Source organism: Physeter macrocephalus, chromosome 13, assembly GCF_002837175.3.
Source record: "Physeter macrocephalus isolate SW-GA chromosome 13, ASM283717v5, whole genome shotgun sequence".
Lineage (NCBI taxonomy): Eukaryota > Metazoa > Chordata > Mammalia > Artiodactyla > Physeteridae > Physeter > Physeter macrocephalus.
This window is the reverse complement of record NC_041226.1, coordinates 82,038,726-82,053,399: the sequence shown is the minus strand read 5'-3', so window position 1 is coordinate 82,053,399 and position 14,674 is coordinate 82,038,726. Positions and strand designations below refer to the sequence as shown.

Here is a 14,674-nt window from a genome sequence, read left to right as displayed (position 1 = left end):
AGGATTGACGTTAGGTTGTGTCCAGTGCTTTTCTGCATCTGTTGGAACGCCCCGCAGTCTCTCTTGTGCTTGCTGTAGTGGCATGGTGGCTAGTCTGACTTTATGGGCCGTTGCTGGGCCCTCATTACTGGTTTGTAGTCTCACGCCTGCTTCAGCCCAGGGCGTGGTGCTGCCGGTGGTCGGCCTGCACTGGCCCGTAGGCTGGCCTGCGTGTGTCCCCAGAGCCTGCCCCCGAGCATCTGTGCCCTGTGGGTCTGTGTCTAGTGTCTGGGGGTTTCCTGCTTATTTTCATTCTGTTTGCCCATTGCCCCTTTTTCCTGATTAGTTTTTGTTTGGGTTCCAAGCTCTGTATTTGCAAACCTGCCTGAAGAAATGCACTGAGGCTTCGGAGCCCGCATCTGGAATCACTTGGTCCATTTGTGGGAACGAGGGTGGTTCGGGGCTGAGCTGCAGCCGCCAGCCTCTCTGAGTCTAGCCCAGCCTCCCCTGCAGTGACCCTCGCCCTGAAGTGCAGCCCTCAGGGTCCCACCTGCAGCAAGGAAGGTTCGCAGGGCCCTAGACCCCCAGCCTCGTGCCCGCTGTGCAGCACAGCTAGAAACGCCAGCTGCTGAGCTCGACCCCCGTGGAGGAGCCTTCCCGGAGCGTCCGCTTCTTCACGAGGCATTTTCTTTGTTGCTTTTTCTGAAATGCTTTGTCAGGCTGTCTCGAGTCTCCGCAGACCAGGCAGCTTGCCTGACCACAGGCCAGCGCCCTGATTCTCACCAACATCCTCTGACATGTGGGGCATGTGCGGTCGCCGTCCGGGGAGGGGCGGAGGGGGCGTTCCTGGGTGCCCCGAGGGGGCCCCACGCAGGCCTCTCCACGCTCCCCACTTAACCTGTGTGGGAGGAGCTTTCTGTCTCCAGACTGCTCTGGCTGGTGCTTCTGTAAAAACACTGCAGATTCCAAGCCCGTTTCTTAATTATCAGATTCTAAGACATGGAGTTAACCCTGTCTAATTGCTGTGCTCATTTCTCAGCTCCTCCCCTGAGCAGCTCCTGGACCCCTGCCAGCCCCCGGCCCCCGTAGGGACATCCCTCCAGTGGCCACCCTCTCTCCTCCCGTTTCTGCGACCTCTGCCTTTGACCCTTGGCCTTTCCTTCTCTTCAGCCCCGCACACCGGGCTGTGCCCCCGGGAGGGTCCTGGCAACCCGAGTACGTCTGACTCTGGGCCCTCAGCCCCGGCCCCCAGCCGTGTGTGTCTCCTGCTTGCTCTAGTCCACTCCTCCTGGGCCTGAGCAGGTAGCCCTCTTCAGTCTTGCCCCATGGGTCGTTCATTCTGGGCACGTAAAAAGCCACGGATGCAGCGCGTCCCCCGGCCATTCCAGCTCAGGCCTGTGTGTCCCCGAGTGTTGGCGTGTCAGAGTGCCCATACCCACTGGGCCATCCGCCCATGCCTCACTCCCCCACCCACTATCTGAGGCATCAGGGAACTTTCCGGCTCTGCCTTCCAGGTGTTACTGGGTCTGATCACCTGTCCTCATGCTGCTGAGTCTGTCCCTCTCTTTGCTTTTCTGGAACCTTCCAAACACCTGCTCTGTCCCCATCTCCTCCCGCTTCAAGCCTCTGCTCGAGTCCCCTGGTTAACCCGGGTGCCCTCACGCCCTCAGCATCTTAGAGTCACGATGTGGGTGGCTCGTGTGGGCGTGGGGCTCCCTCCCCACAGTATTTTTGCCTCAGAACCAGGTGTGGGTGGTTTCTGGATCGGAGAAGCTTTAAAAAAGCAGCATATACATCTGAAAGGACACATCTTAAAGACCCGAGAAAGGCCGTTTGTCGCAGGAGGGACACAGTGTTCTCATAGAGGGGAATTCTTGGGACCAGGCCAAGCGGTGGTGAGGTCTTCAGGATGGGTGGCCCCCACTTGGTGCAGGTGGGTGACCAAGGGCTCAGGACATACCTCGTGGGAAGTGTGGGCGGCGTGGCGGGGGCCCAGGGCCAGGGACCAGTGGGCAGAACCCCCACTTGTCCCCCAGGAAGCCTTGGTGTCCCTGGGGGGCCACCTGCGGGTCCTGCAGGCTCTGGGCGGGGTCTCCACGCGGGACCCTTACAAGGGCTCCCCTTAGGGACCCAGAGGGGAGGGGGTGTCCGGGCCGCCCCTGGGTGGTAGAGGCGGTGTCTGCAGGGCCCTTCGCCGCTTGGGGTCCAGCCCAGGGCCTCCTTCCTCCGTCGCACGGGAACCTGCTTATCACCTGCCCCTTTCTGCTGCTCCTTTAGCCTCTTGTTCAGCTCAGGAAAAAAGAAAAGAGGAAAAGTGAAAACATGTTTCACTTCCTCCAAGGATTTCTTACTCTTGCCTTTATGGATAAAGACACAGAAAAGGGGAGAAAATCAGCATAGATGAGGCTCTTCCCTGGCCCCCTGGCCCCCGGCGTGAGGGTCAGACCGCAGTGGCCGACGGCACGCTTGCTGCTCCCTCGGGGGTTCGGGTCTGGGTGGGTGTCCTCGCTGTGCGGCCCCTCTGACTTTGGGTCGATCTTGTGCTCTGGATCTTTCCAGAGAAAACTCTGCTTTCTCAGGGCTCGGGTGGTTAGACCAGGCCCCTTTCTCACGGTCAGCTCAGCCCCTTCTGCCCTGTGTCATTACCACGGCAGCAATGCCAGAGGCACGGTTGGGGCCCCGGTCCCGGGGCTCTTCTCTGCCCTGAAGGGACTGTGGTTTTCTGAGTCCCCTCGTGAGCGACCGGGCAGCTTCCCTCCCGCTGTCCCTCTGTCCCTTAGCCCCTCAGCCCCCAAGCAGCTCTGCCCCGCTGCCCCCCGCTCCCCTGCCCCCCTACTCAGTGCCCCCTGCGTCTCCCACTCCTGCTAGGTTGTACTCCAGCTCCTCCATCACCAGGTCCCTGGGGAGTTGTGCTGCCCGGTGGTCCTTACAGGACCATGTGGCCCCTTAGCCACCCCACGTGGTTCCCATAACGCTGTCCTCCTCTGTCCTGGTGCTGACAGCATCAGAGCGTCGGATGGGATGGTGCCGGCCACATAGATTATCCATGTTTGCGCTCGTTTTCACCCCCCGAGTTGAAGCCCCAGGAGGGAGGGGGAGGAGAGGGTGACGTCCGCTGCGTGGCAGTGGCGGTGCCCACGCCTGCCCTCCTGGGACGCTCAGTGAGTGTCTCCCCCAGGACGGAGAGCTGTACTGCATCGATGCACGTTTCTATGGCAACGTCAGCCGCTTCATCAACCACCACTGCGAGCCCAACCTGGTGCCCGTGCGTGTCTTCATGTCCCACCAGGACCTGCGCTTCCCCAGGATCGCCTTCTTCAGCACCCGCCTGATCGAGGCCGGGGAGCAGCTGGGGTAGGTGCCCGCCAGGCGCATGTGCTACCTGCCCCAGACTGGACGGCCCGGGTTGGGCTAGGTGGGCCCAGACGCCCGCCCAGCTCTGCTCTCCCCCCAGGTTCGACTACGGAGAGCGCTTCTGGGACATCAAAGGCAAGCTGTTCAGCTGCCGCTGCGGCTCCCCCAAGTGCCGGCACTCCAGCGCCGCCCTGGCCCAGCGGCAGGCCGGCGCCCAGGCCGCCCAAGAGGATGGGCTGCCTGACACCAGCTCCTCCCCCGCCGACCCGCTATGAGAGCCGCGGCCCGGGCGCCCAAGCGGATGCCGTTCACGCTGAGGTTCGGGGAGAAAAGGAGAAGCGCACACGACGATGTCTGAGGTCCTGGCCTGGTGCTGGCGGGGCCGGGCTGCGCGGTGGGCGCTCTGGGACTCTGCACTGGTGTCGCCCGTGAGTTTCTGACGGTGATTTTGTCGTTTCCACGTTTCTCGTTTCCCCTCTGCTCTCCGTCGTTCCCGTCCCACCGCTGGGCTTGTGGGCGGTGTCCTGTCGACCCAGACCCCTCCGTGTGGCCCCACCAAAGCCACCGTCACCCACCCGCGGCCCGAGGGGCTGGTGCCGGCTCCTGGGGCCGCGCAGACCCTGTCCCCACCGCTCCTTGAGAGGTCAGGGCCGAGCCGCCACTGACCTTGGAGAAAACGTGGGTTTGCTTTTTAAAGAAGTCCTATATCTAGTCCTATATACCAGACCTCTAACGCGTTTCTTTTCAAGGAAGCGGTCTGGGGGTGCAGGAGGGCCATGGCCCACGGAGGACCCACACTTGCCCTGCGAGTGCCGTGAGGCCGGCACCTTCTGTTGATTTCTAAGCCACACGCTCTGATGATGAATAAACTGATTTATTTTCTACCATTATTGGACATTAGGACAAACAAAAAATAAAAAACAGAAAACACAGACAACGGTGCTGATTCTGGTGTGGTTTCTACTCACCATGTGAAAATAAACTATCAACTGTATAAAGAGAACAAAGTGATTTTAGAATAAAATGCAGGAGAAAACTTTTTTTAAAATGTTAGTCTTGTAGTGTGAATAAATTTGCCATCACCTTTTGTGTGATGGCCTGCCAGGTCATATACTTTTTTTTGGCATATACTTTTTTAAATACTGTAATTAGTGCAGTAACAGTGGGTTTTTTTGTGCGACTCTTCTAAAACATTCATAATGCAGTCATGTTTATTTTTTCTGTTAAAATGTTTTTGACGGTTCTAAGAGCAGTCTTTTGGCTCAGACCATTTCTTGTTCTGTTTTCAATGAAATCAATAAAAAAAAAAAAAAGAAGTACTTTAAATGAGGTTTCATCATGGTATCATGTTTCAACTGGTTTCTGCAAAACACCCGTGTTTCCCATGGGGTGCGGTGCTCGTGGGGGTCCCACACGGCTCCGGGGACCAGTGGGCAGGCCCAGCCCTGTGCCGAGTCTAAGAAGGTGGACCTGACGCCCCCGCTCATCCCTGCGGAGAGGACGCGGCCCGCCCCTCCCCAGGCAGCCCGTGTGTGCGTGTGCCTGTGCGTGTGCGTGGGGGGCACGTCTGTGTGTGCCCAGCTCTCTGGAGGCTGACGGAGGTCTGGAATCAGATCTGTGTCTGGACGTGGTGAGGCTGGGTCCTCTCCTCCTGCTGGAACCTCCAGTCCCGAAACTCACCGGGAGCCTCCGAACACGAGAAGCAGCTTGAATGCTCTATTTTTTATACACAGACGTCATTCAGTTAGACATTTTCAGACGTTTACCCAGAACCTGCATTTTGCCAACAGCGCAAACAGGGTGCCTTCCCTGTGGACGCGGATGAGGCCCGATGTGCGGAGCCAGGAGCCTGAGCTGTGACTGGTCTGCCCGAAGAGCCCTTTCTTCCCGGAGGACTTGGGCTGGGTCCTCAGGGCTCGCTGCCTTTCTCTTCTGAGGGCAACAGGACCACAGGAGGGGCCGTGCTGGCCGGGAGGGCCCACCTGCAGCTGGCTTTCAGGCCCTGAGACCTGCCAGCCCTGTGTGCCTTCCCCCGGCCCAGCCGTCGGGCTCCAAGCCCAGGGGACGAAGGTCCTTGTGTGTTGGCGGTCCGCCTGTTACGTGCTGGGCCAGTGCTGGTGTCCAAACAGCTGCCTGTTGAATCAAGAGAGTCTAGTTGCAAACCTTTAGGGTGCTGGGGAGGTCTGTGGGGTGAGGGGCCCCCACGAGGTGCCGTCTCGGCAGTGGGTGCTAGGCTGCTTCCTTTGTCAGCCTGTCCTGGGGGCTGTGTGGTGCCCCTCAGTGCTGGCAAGATGCTCCTCCACCAATCCTGCTGGCAGGCCTGGGGGATAGGCCTGGGTATGTGCTCCGTGGGACGCTGGCTGCAGATATGAGGCTCTGAAGGGCTGGCCGGTGGGTGGGAGGCAGGCCAGGGGACTCCCATGGTGGCGCGTCACACGTGGCTGGAGTGCGAGGGTCTCACCCGGCTGCACTTACTCCTCAAAGGCAAACCTGTCACCGCCTCCCGCCTGCCTGGGGGTGTCCCTGCCCCCGCCCTGCCAACTTTGGACAGTGGGCCCCTCCCACCCACTCTTCCCTGACAGCTGCATCCATTTCCACGGGGCCAGAAAGAAGAATTCTGGGCGTCAACTTGTTCTACTTGTGCGATTACCCTCTTAGAGAAGAGACCAAAGGGAACTGCAGAGCCACATTTTGGAATCTGTCGCCAAAACCCCATTCCTAAGACGTGTGCTGATTTCTGCCTCCTCGAAGAGGGTGAATTTCCCCACATCCAGCACTGAGCACTGTCGGACTTCTTTTTCTAATGTCTAGAGGAAAAATGATCAGTGGGCTACTTCACACTTGTTTGGTTACTGATAAACGCGAATGTCTGTCTTATTTATTACAGGTGGGCCTTTCCTCCTGTGTGAATTGCCTTGTAAAATTTTATTGTGTTGTTTATATTTCTTTTATTGCTTTGTATGGGTTCTTTATATATTGTAGCCTTTTACCCATGCTGAACCTAAATTTTTATGTGGTAAAATCTGTCTTGTGATTTCTGATTTTGTACTGTATTTAGAAAGACCTCCACCTCCAAATTATAAAAATATTCTCCAGTACAATTTCCTAGTATTTTATTTGCAAGTTTAGCTCTTGAATCCAGGTGGAATTTATTTGGTATATAGTTTGAAATAATAAATATAAGATTTTTTTATTGAGGAATAATTTATATACCGTGAGATGCATGGCTCTTTTGCGTACAACTCAATAAGTTTTGACCAATGCCTTTGCCTGTGTAACCCATTCCTTATCGAGACACAGACTCTTCCCGTCCCCCGGGAAATCTCTTCCCATCCTTCCCAGCTGGTCCCTGCCTCCGAGACGCATTCCCTGTTCTAAACCTTATGTATGCGGGACATGTAGGTTACTCTTTCTGTCCAGCATCTCTTGCTTAGCTGATTTTTTGTTCACATTTCATAAAGCACCGGTTCATCCATCCTTTTTATTGCTGAGGAGCATTCCACAGTAGGAATATACCAAATTTGTTTATCCGTCCTCCGGGGCATGCACATCTGTGTTGTTTCCAGTTTGGCTATTATCAGCAAAGCTGCTGCGAGCATCCTTGTACCAGTCTGTTTGTCTCAGGTAAATTCCTAGAAATGGACTTGCTGGGTCAGGTTGAGTGTTGGTCTTTTTAATCTGCCTGTCCTGGTGGCATCTCACTGTGGTTTTGATTTGCATCCCTTGGTGACTCGTGCTGGGCACCTTTTAGAAACTTGTTGTCCACCTGTGTGTCTTCCTTTGCCAAGTGCCTGTTAAGTCTTTTGCGTGTTTTTTAATTGGCATATCTTTCCAGTACTGAGTGTAGGAGTTCTTTATATGTTCTAGTGCACGTCCTTTGTCACATAGAAGTATTTAAAAAGTTTCTCTCATCCGTAACCTTTAGTTCATTTTCTTAGGTACAGTTTAAAATTTTGAGCACATCCAATTTACATTTTTTCCTCCTTGATTAGTTTTTTCTCTATCATCAAGTGTCTTTGCCTACCCCAACACTGAGAAGATACTCTCTTGCTTTCTTCTAAAGCATGATAGTTTTAGGTTTAATATTTTGGCATGTGACCCATCTTAAACTAATTTTCATCAGTAGAGTGAGGTAGATAAAGATAAATATTTGTTTTTTCCGATGTGGGTATCTAGTTGTTTCAGCTTCAGCTGTTGATTTTTTGAGAAGATTTCCTTCTCCCATTGAGTTGTGTTGGCTCCTTTGTAGACCATTACCTGCTGTGTACATCTTTATTTCCGGGCTATTCTTTTCCATAGATCTGTTTGCCTATCTTTATGCCAGCATCATACTGTCTTTATTACTGTAGCTTCATTTTAAGTATTAGAATCAAGTGTAGTGTGAGGCCTCCAACTTCGTTCTTGTTCCTGAAGGTGATTACAGTTGTCCCTCAGTGTCCTCGGGGCCTTGGTTGCAGGACCCCCCGTGGATACCAAAAATCCACAGACGCTCAGGTCCCTTATGGCCCTCCATATCTACGGATGTGGAACCCGCGAGCACGAGGGCTGACTGTATTTCACTCTTTTGGCTCTTTCTATTTTTACATAAATTTTAGAATCGACATATCAATTCCTACAAAAAAGACTGATGGGGGTTTTTGAGCTTTAAAAATCATCTTTATCGAGATAAAATTTACGTATCATAAAATGCACCCATTTTGTTTCATGAGTTTTGGCAAATGTCTCTACTCATGTAGCCACTGCCAAAATCAAGACATAATGACTGTCTTCATTACCCCAGAATCCCCTGGTACCCCTTTGTGGTCCACCCTGCCTGCCCCGGGAGATACTGATCTACCCTTGACACTATAGATGAACATCTCCTGTTCTAGAATTTTCTGTTATTGGAATCACACAGCATACTCCATTGTATCTGGCTTCTTTGGCGTAACATAAACTTTTAAAATTTTGAAACAATCTCAAATTTACAGAAAACTGCAAGCACAGTACAGGCAACTTTTCTCTCTAAATCATTGGGGAAAAAATCGCTGCCTTGATGCTCCATCATCCCTGCAAACAAGGCTGTTCTCCTGCATGACTGGATGCACCACCAGCTCCAGGATGACGTTGCTCTGACCTGGCACTGACCCTCAAGTCCCAGGCAGCTCCTGCCCTCGGAGCAGGCGGGCCCGGTTCAGCCTGCTGTTCTGTGTGGTTATCGTGTCTTTCGTTGTTTCTGTCCGGAACAGGCCTGTCTGCCTGGTTTTCATGGCCTTGGCACGTGAAGATGATGGTCGGTTTTCTTGTAGAACGTCCTCAATTTGTGTTTCCTCAGGATCAGGTCCAGGGCTGCATCTTTGGCAGGAGCATCGCAGAAGTGGTGCTGTGTCCTCCTGCGTCCTATCAGGTGGCCCACAAGTTGGGTTTGGTCCATTTATTGATAATGCAAACTTGAATCATTTGATTGAGATTCAGCCACCTTTCCCACCAGCTTTGGTTTTCTCATTGCAGGAAACAGATCCCATCCTTTTCGTACTTTCCGGTTACTTGTGGGAGTACGGACTCATGACTTTCTACTTCATCCAGCAGGTTATAGTCTGTTACTCTCATTATTCAGGTGCTGAAAATGTCAAAGGTTGGACTGGTGGCATCTTCTTGAGGTTGCTGCTTTTGCTCACCGAGCACATCTTACTTTATGGCACAAGACGTCCCGGGCTCGTTGGTACCTTCCCTGCCCCCGTCCTGGAACAGCCGGGTTTTCCAAAATTTACATCCACCGTTTTGCTATTTTCTGCCTATCTCGTTTGTTCTTTGTTCCTTTTCCCCCTTCTTCTGCCGTCTTTTGTATTGAGTGTGTTTGTGTAATCCATCGTTCCTGCTGCGTTGGCTTATTAGCTCTACTCTTTTTGTTTTCGTTTTTTAGTAACTGCTATAGGATTTACATTCTGCATCTTCAGCTGACCGGTCTGCTCTCCCGAGGTGCTAACCATGTTACAGCTGATGTAAGAACTTCACAACAGAACAATCCCTTTTCCCCAATTGTCATACATTTTAGTCCCTATAGTTTATACCCCAAGTCGTTGTTATTGTTTTTGCTTTATTTAGCCAATTATTATTATTTTGTGTGTGTGTGTGTGTGTGGTACGCGGGCCTCTCACTGTGGCGGCCTCTCCCGTTGCGGAGCACAGGCTCCGGACGCGCAGGCTCAGCGGCCATGGCTCACGGGCCCAGCCGCTCCGCGGCACGTGGGATCTTCCCGGACCGGGGCACGAACCCGCGTCCCCCGCATCGGCAGGCGGACTCTCAACCACTGCGCCACCAGGGAAGCCGTAGCCAACTATTTTTATTACTCTTAATTTGTACCTTGCCAACTCATTTTCTCACTGGTTTCTTTTTTTGTATTCAATAACAGCTTTATTGAAATATAAGCATATACCATACAATCCCATATCCTTTTACAGCTTACCATTCAGTGGTTTTTTAGCATGTTCACAATTACACGCAACCATCATCACAATCAAATTTAACGTTGTTGTGACCCTAGAAAGAACCCTGGGCCCATTAGGAGCCATTTCTCCCCTAGTCCCCCCTCCCCCCAGCCCCAGACAACCACTAATCTACTTTCTGTCTATGTAGATTTGCCTGTTCTGGACATTTCATATAATACTGTGGTCTTCTGTGGCTTTTTCCACTGAGCATCATGTCTTTGAGGTTCATCCGTGTTGTACCATGTGCCGGTCCTTCCTTTTTCTGGCCAAATGATAAATACTCTGTTATGTGGATGGGTTGTCAGTGGATGTGGATTGTTTCCACTTTGGCTCTTATGAGTAACGCTGCTATTACGTGTTCATGTATTTGTTTTTGTGTAGATGTCTCTTGGATATATACCTAGGATTGAAAATGCTGGGTCGTGGGGAAACTCTCGTTTAACCTTTAAAAGAACTGCCAAGCTGTTATCCACAACCGTTTTACAGTCCTCACCAGTAGTGTATGAAGGTTTTGATTTTTCCACATCCTCATCAACACTTGTTATCTGTAGTTTTTATTTGAACCGTCCCAGTGGGTGTGAAGTGGTACCTCACTGTGGTTTTGGTTTGCATTTCCCTGATGACTAGTGATGTCAAGCATTTTTCAATGTTCTTATTATTGATCATTTGTATGACTTCTTTGGAGAAACACGTAATCATAGCCTTTGCCCAGTTTTAAGTAGAGTTCTCTTTTTATTATTGAGTGGTCAGAGTTTTTTTTTAAAAAAAAATATATCCCAGATAGCGATCACTTGTCAGATATGTGATTTGCAAATATTTTCTCCCATTCAGTAGGTTGTCTTTTCACTTTTTTGATGGTGTCTTTTGAAGCACAAAAGATTTTAATTTTGATGAAATACAATTTACCCATTTTTTTTCTTTTGTTACTTGTTCTTTTGGTGCCATATTTAAGAAACTGTTGCCTAATCCAAGATCACAAAGATTTATACCTTGGTTTCCTTCTAAGAGTTTCATAGTTTTAGCTCTTACTATTTATATCTTAGCTACTATTTAGTCATTGACACATTTTGAGTTAATTTTTGTATATGTGTGAGGTAGGGGTCCCACCTCATCATTTTGCAGGTGGACATCCAGTTTTTCCAGCACTGTTTTTTTTGCTTTTTTAAAAATAAATTTATTTATGTGTTTATTTTTGGCTGCATTGGGTCTTCGTTGCTTGGCTCGGGCTTTCTTTAGTTGTGGCGAGCGGGGGCTACTCTTTGTTGTGGTGCATGGGCGTCTCATTGTGGTGGCTTCTCTTGTTGCGGAGCACGGGCTCTAGGTGCGTGGGCTTCAGTAGTTGTGGCGCACGGGCTTAGTTGCTCCGCGGCATGTGGTATCTTCCCAGATCAGGGCTCGAACCCGTGTCCCCTGCGTTGGCAGGCAGATTCTCAACCACTGCACCACCAGGGAAGCCCCCAGCACCATTTGTTAAAGAGGCTATTCTTCCCCCATGGAATGGTCTTGGCACCCTTGTCAAAGATCAGTTGGCCGTAGATATTGGGTTAATTCCTGGACTCTAAATTCTGTCCCATTGATCTATATGTCTCTTCTTATGCCAATATCATACTGGTTTAATGAGTATAATTTTGTAGTGAGCTTTGAAATGGCGAAGTGTGAGTACTCCAGTTTTTTTCTTCTTTTGAAAGATTTTTTTTGGCTATTCTAGGTCCTTTGAGTTTCCATAGGAACTTTAGGACCAGTTTATCAGTTTCTACAAAGAAGCCAACTGTGATTCTGACAGTGATTGTGTTTAATCTGGCCAATTATCTTTTAAAAAATAGACTTTTTAAAGAATATTTTTAGATTTACAGAAAAATCGAGAAGATAGTGCAGACGATTTCCAAATACCCTGACCCAGTATCCCCTACTCTTAACATCTTATTAGCATATGGTATACTTGTTATAATTAATTAGTTATTTAATATTGATACATTGTTATTGACTAACGTCCATAGTTTATTCAGATTTCCTTAAATTTTACCTAAGGTCTTTTTTATTTCCAGGATTCCTTCCATGATATCACATTGTGTTTAGTTGTCAGGTCTCCTTAGGCTCCTCTTGGTTGTGGCAGTTTTACTTGTTCCTGATGATCTTGACAGTTTAGAGGCGTACCAGTCAAGTGTTTCTTAGGATGTCCCACTATTGGAATCTGTCTGATGTTTTTCTTATGACAGGACTGACGTTATGGGCTGTTGGGAGGAAGACCACAGAGATAATGTGCCATTTTTGTCCTGTCACATAAAAATAATCATATCAACATGATTTATGACTTGATGTGGGCCTTGATCACCTCACTGAGGTGTGCTTGTCAGATTTCTGCCACTCTTTCCTCCCTTTCCATCCTGCTTCCTAGAAGGAGGGCTCTAGGCCCTGCCACACCTGAGGTCTGGGGTTAGGTCCCCTCTCCTTTGGGATAGAGTATCTACGTAAATTATTTGGAATTCCTCTGCACTTGAGATTTGTCTCTTCTGGCTCATTTACTAATTTATTGCGGTCATTTTTATCAATATGGGCTCATGGGTATTCATTTTATATTTTGGGTGTTTATTTATGTATTATCTGCTCAAATTGTTGCAGCTTTGGTCATTAGGAGCTCTTATGTGGTTCCTGTTTACCACTGACACCCTCATCAATGTGGGTTGTGTTTGTGTGTGCCTCCAAGCACTTCCTTACTTTCTGGCACTGTGAGATGCTTCAGGCTCATTTTGTTTATTTTCTTCCTGAGTCCTAGACTTAGCCACTTCTCCATGGAGCCCTGATTCCTTTCATTGGGGCATGGTGTTAGAAACCAAGATCTGGGTGCTGGGGTGCTTGTTGCTACTGGGGTGTCTTTTCTGAAAGGCCCTCTCAGTTGACAGGGGAAAGAAATATATGTGTGTACATATACACAAATCTACAAATGTTTCTGTATGTACCTATCTGTGTCTACATTAGGATAAATGTAAATTCACACTGATGTCTCCAAATGTAATTCCTTACAACATGGATCATCATAGCCTCCTGTCCTTGCTTATCTGTAAGCTCCTGCTCCAGCCATGAGAAACCCAGCTCTCTCCACCGTCTGTTTACTTAGTTGTTCAGTTCCAGGATACATGCATAGCTGTATCATAGTCGTTAACCAGTTCCCTATGGGAAACAACCTTATTGACCAGAGACAGTGTTCATGTGCAGCTCCATTTGCTTTACTCTTATGGACCCACTCATTACCAAGGTTACTTAGGTTAGCCCCTTCCCCCACCCCTTCAGTGAGGTTGTCTCATACATTGTAATAGATTATCTTGTCACTGTCTGCATTCCTTCCTGGAGTCTTATGGCCTCATAAGTGACTTTTTTTTTTTATCGGCATGCATTAAGATTCATTTTTATGCTGAAAAATCAAGAAGTTCAGTTGTCTTTTAAAGAAGTTAAAGAATGAGAGAAAAGGTATTTTACATTTATATACATTTACAATTTCTGGTGTAGAAATTCCTTTTCGTAGATCGAAATTTCCAACTACGGTCATTTTCTTTAGCCTGAAAGAACTTAAATAAAACTTTTTAGTACAGATCTTTCTAGCAAAGAATTGTCTCATCTTTTGTTTGCTCAAAAGTATCTTCGTTTCACCTTTCACCTTCGTTTCAGCACTTTTGAGATGCAATCCCATTGCCCTCTGGACTGCTTTCTTTCTGATGAAAAATCAGTGGTGGTTCTGCAGTGTCACATCTTCTATTAAGCCCATCCAGTGAATTTTTCACTTTAGATATCATGATTTTCCATTGTAGACATGCCATTTAGTTCTTTTATAGCTTCAGTATCTCTTTTGAGATTCACTATCTGTTATCTCATTATATTCATGTTTTCCCTTAACTCTTTGAACATACTTATAATGGTTGTTTTTAATCTCTGTATGTTAATTCTGTCATAGCTGGTTTTGTTTCTGTTGACTGATCTTTCTCCTAGTTATGTCACCTTTCTACACTTCTTTTCATGTCTGATCAGTTTTAATTGGATGCTGGACAGTATGAATCTTGCGTTAAGTGTCTGGATTTTGTTTTCTTTCTCTGGAGAGTATTGGGTTTTGTTCTGGCAAATAATTACTTTACTTTTAGATCAAGCTGATCATCTCAAGTCTTTTCTTTTAAAGCTTTTTTGGGGGAAGGTCTAAAGTAGCCTTTATTGTAGGACAAGTTGGACTCTACACATCTTATGATGTGGCCTTTCTGGGCCTCTGCTGAATTGCCAGAGTGTTCAGCAAGGTTTTCTACTCTACTTGTTAGGACTCGGATGACCCCTTGTCCTGTGTGAGTGTGGCATTTGTTCAGGTCACAGCTGCTCAGCATCCCTCCCGCCCCCATTTTGTGGGCTCTTACTGTGCACACTCACGGGTTCTGTTCAGCCAGAGACTCCAGGGCACTCCCGTATGGATTTCTGGAGCTCCTTCTCTGTTCAGTCCTTCATCTCTGGTGTCTGCCCCTCAAATTCCACCACCTTTGCTTCCCCGAACTCTGACCTCTGTCTTGTAATCTCGACAGGAGGACTTTGCTCTGCTTGGTGTCCTCACCTTTGTGCTACGATTGTCCCCTTCAGACAGGCCAGGGTGAGTGTGAGCTAGTGTGCTTTGTGTTTTTCTTTTTCCAGCAATCTTTTTCCTGCACTTACTGTTGTCTAATGTTTGAAAATGGTTTCATATATATATTTGCCCATTTTTACAGTTTTTATGACAGGATGGTTATCTAGTACCTGCTACTTCATTGTGGCCAGAAGCAAAAGAATAATAGAACTTTATTTTCTTCCAACTTGAAAGCCAATTATTCTAATACCATTTATTGACAAATCTTTCCTTTCCCACAAAT

The 14,674-nt window shown here is 48.8% G+C and overlaps 1 protein-coding gene across 7 annotated transcripts in view; it reads left to right on the top strand.

The window, feature by feature from the left end:
- Positions 1-4,416, top strand: part of EHMT1 (euchromatic histone lysine methyltransferase 1) — a 151,736-nt gene extending 147,320 nt beyond the window's left edge. For all 7 annotated transcript variants that reach the window (XM_024126084.3, XM_024126083.3, XM_055089358.1 and 4 more), the window contains exons 26-27: positions 3,158-3,333; positions 3,434-4,416. In XM_024126084.3, the coding sequence (XP_023981852.1) occupies positions 3,158-3,333; positions 3,434-3,608 (351 nt within the window). In that variant the 3' untranslated portion in view covers positions 3,609-4,416. The remainder of the gene's footprint in view (positions 1-3,157; positions 3,334-3,433) is intronic.
- The last annotated feature ends 10,258 nt before the right edge of the window (positions 4,417-14,674 follow it).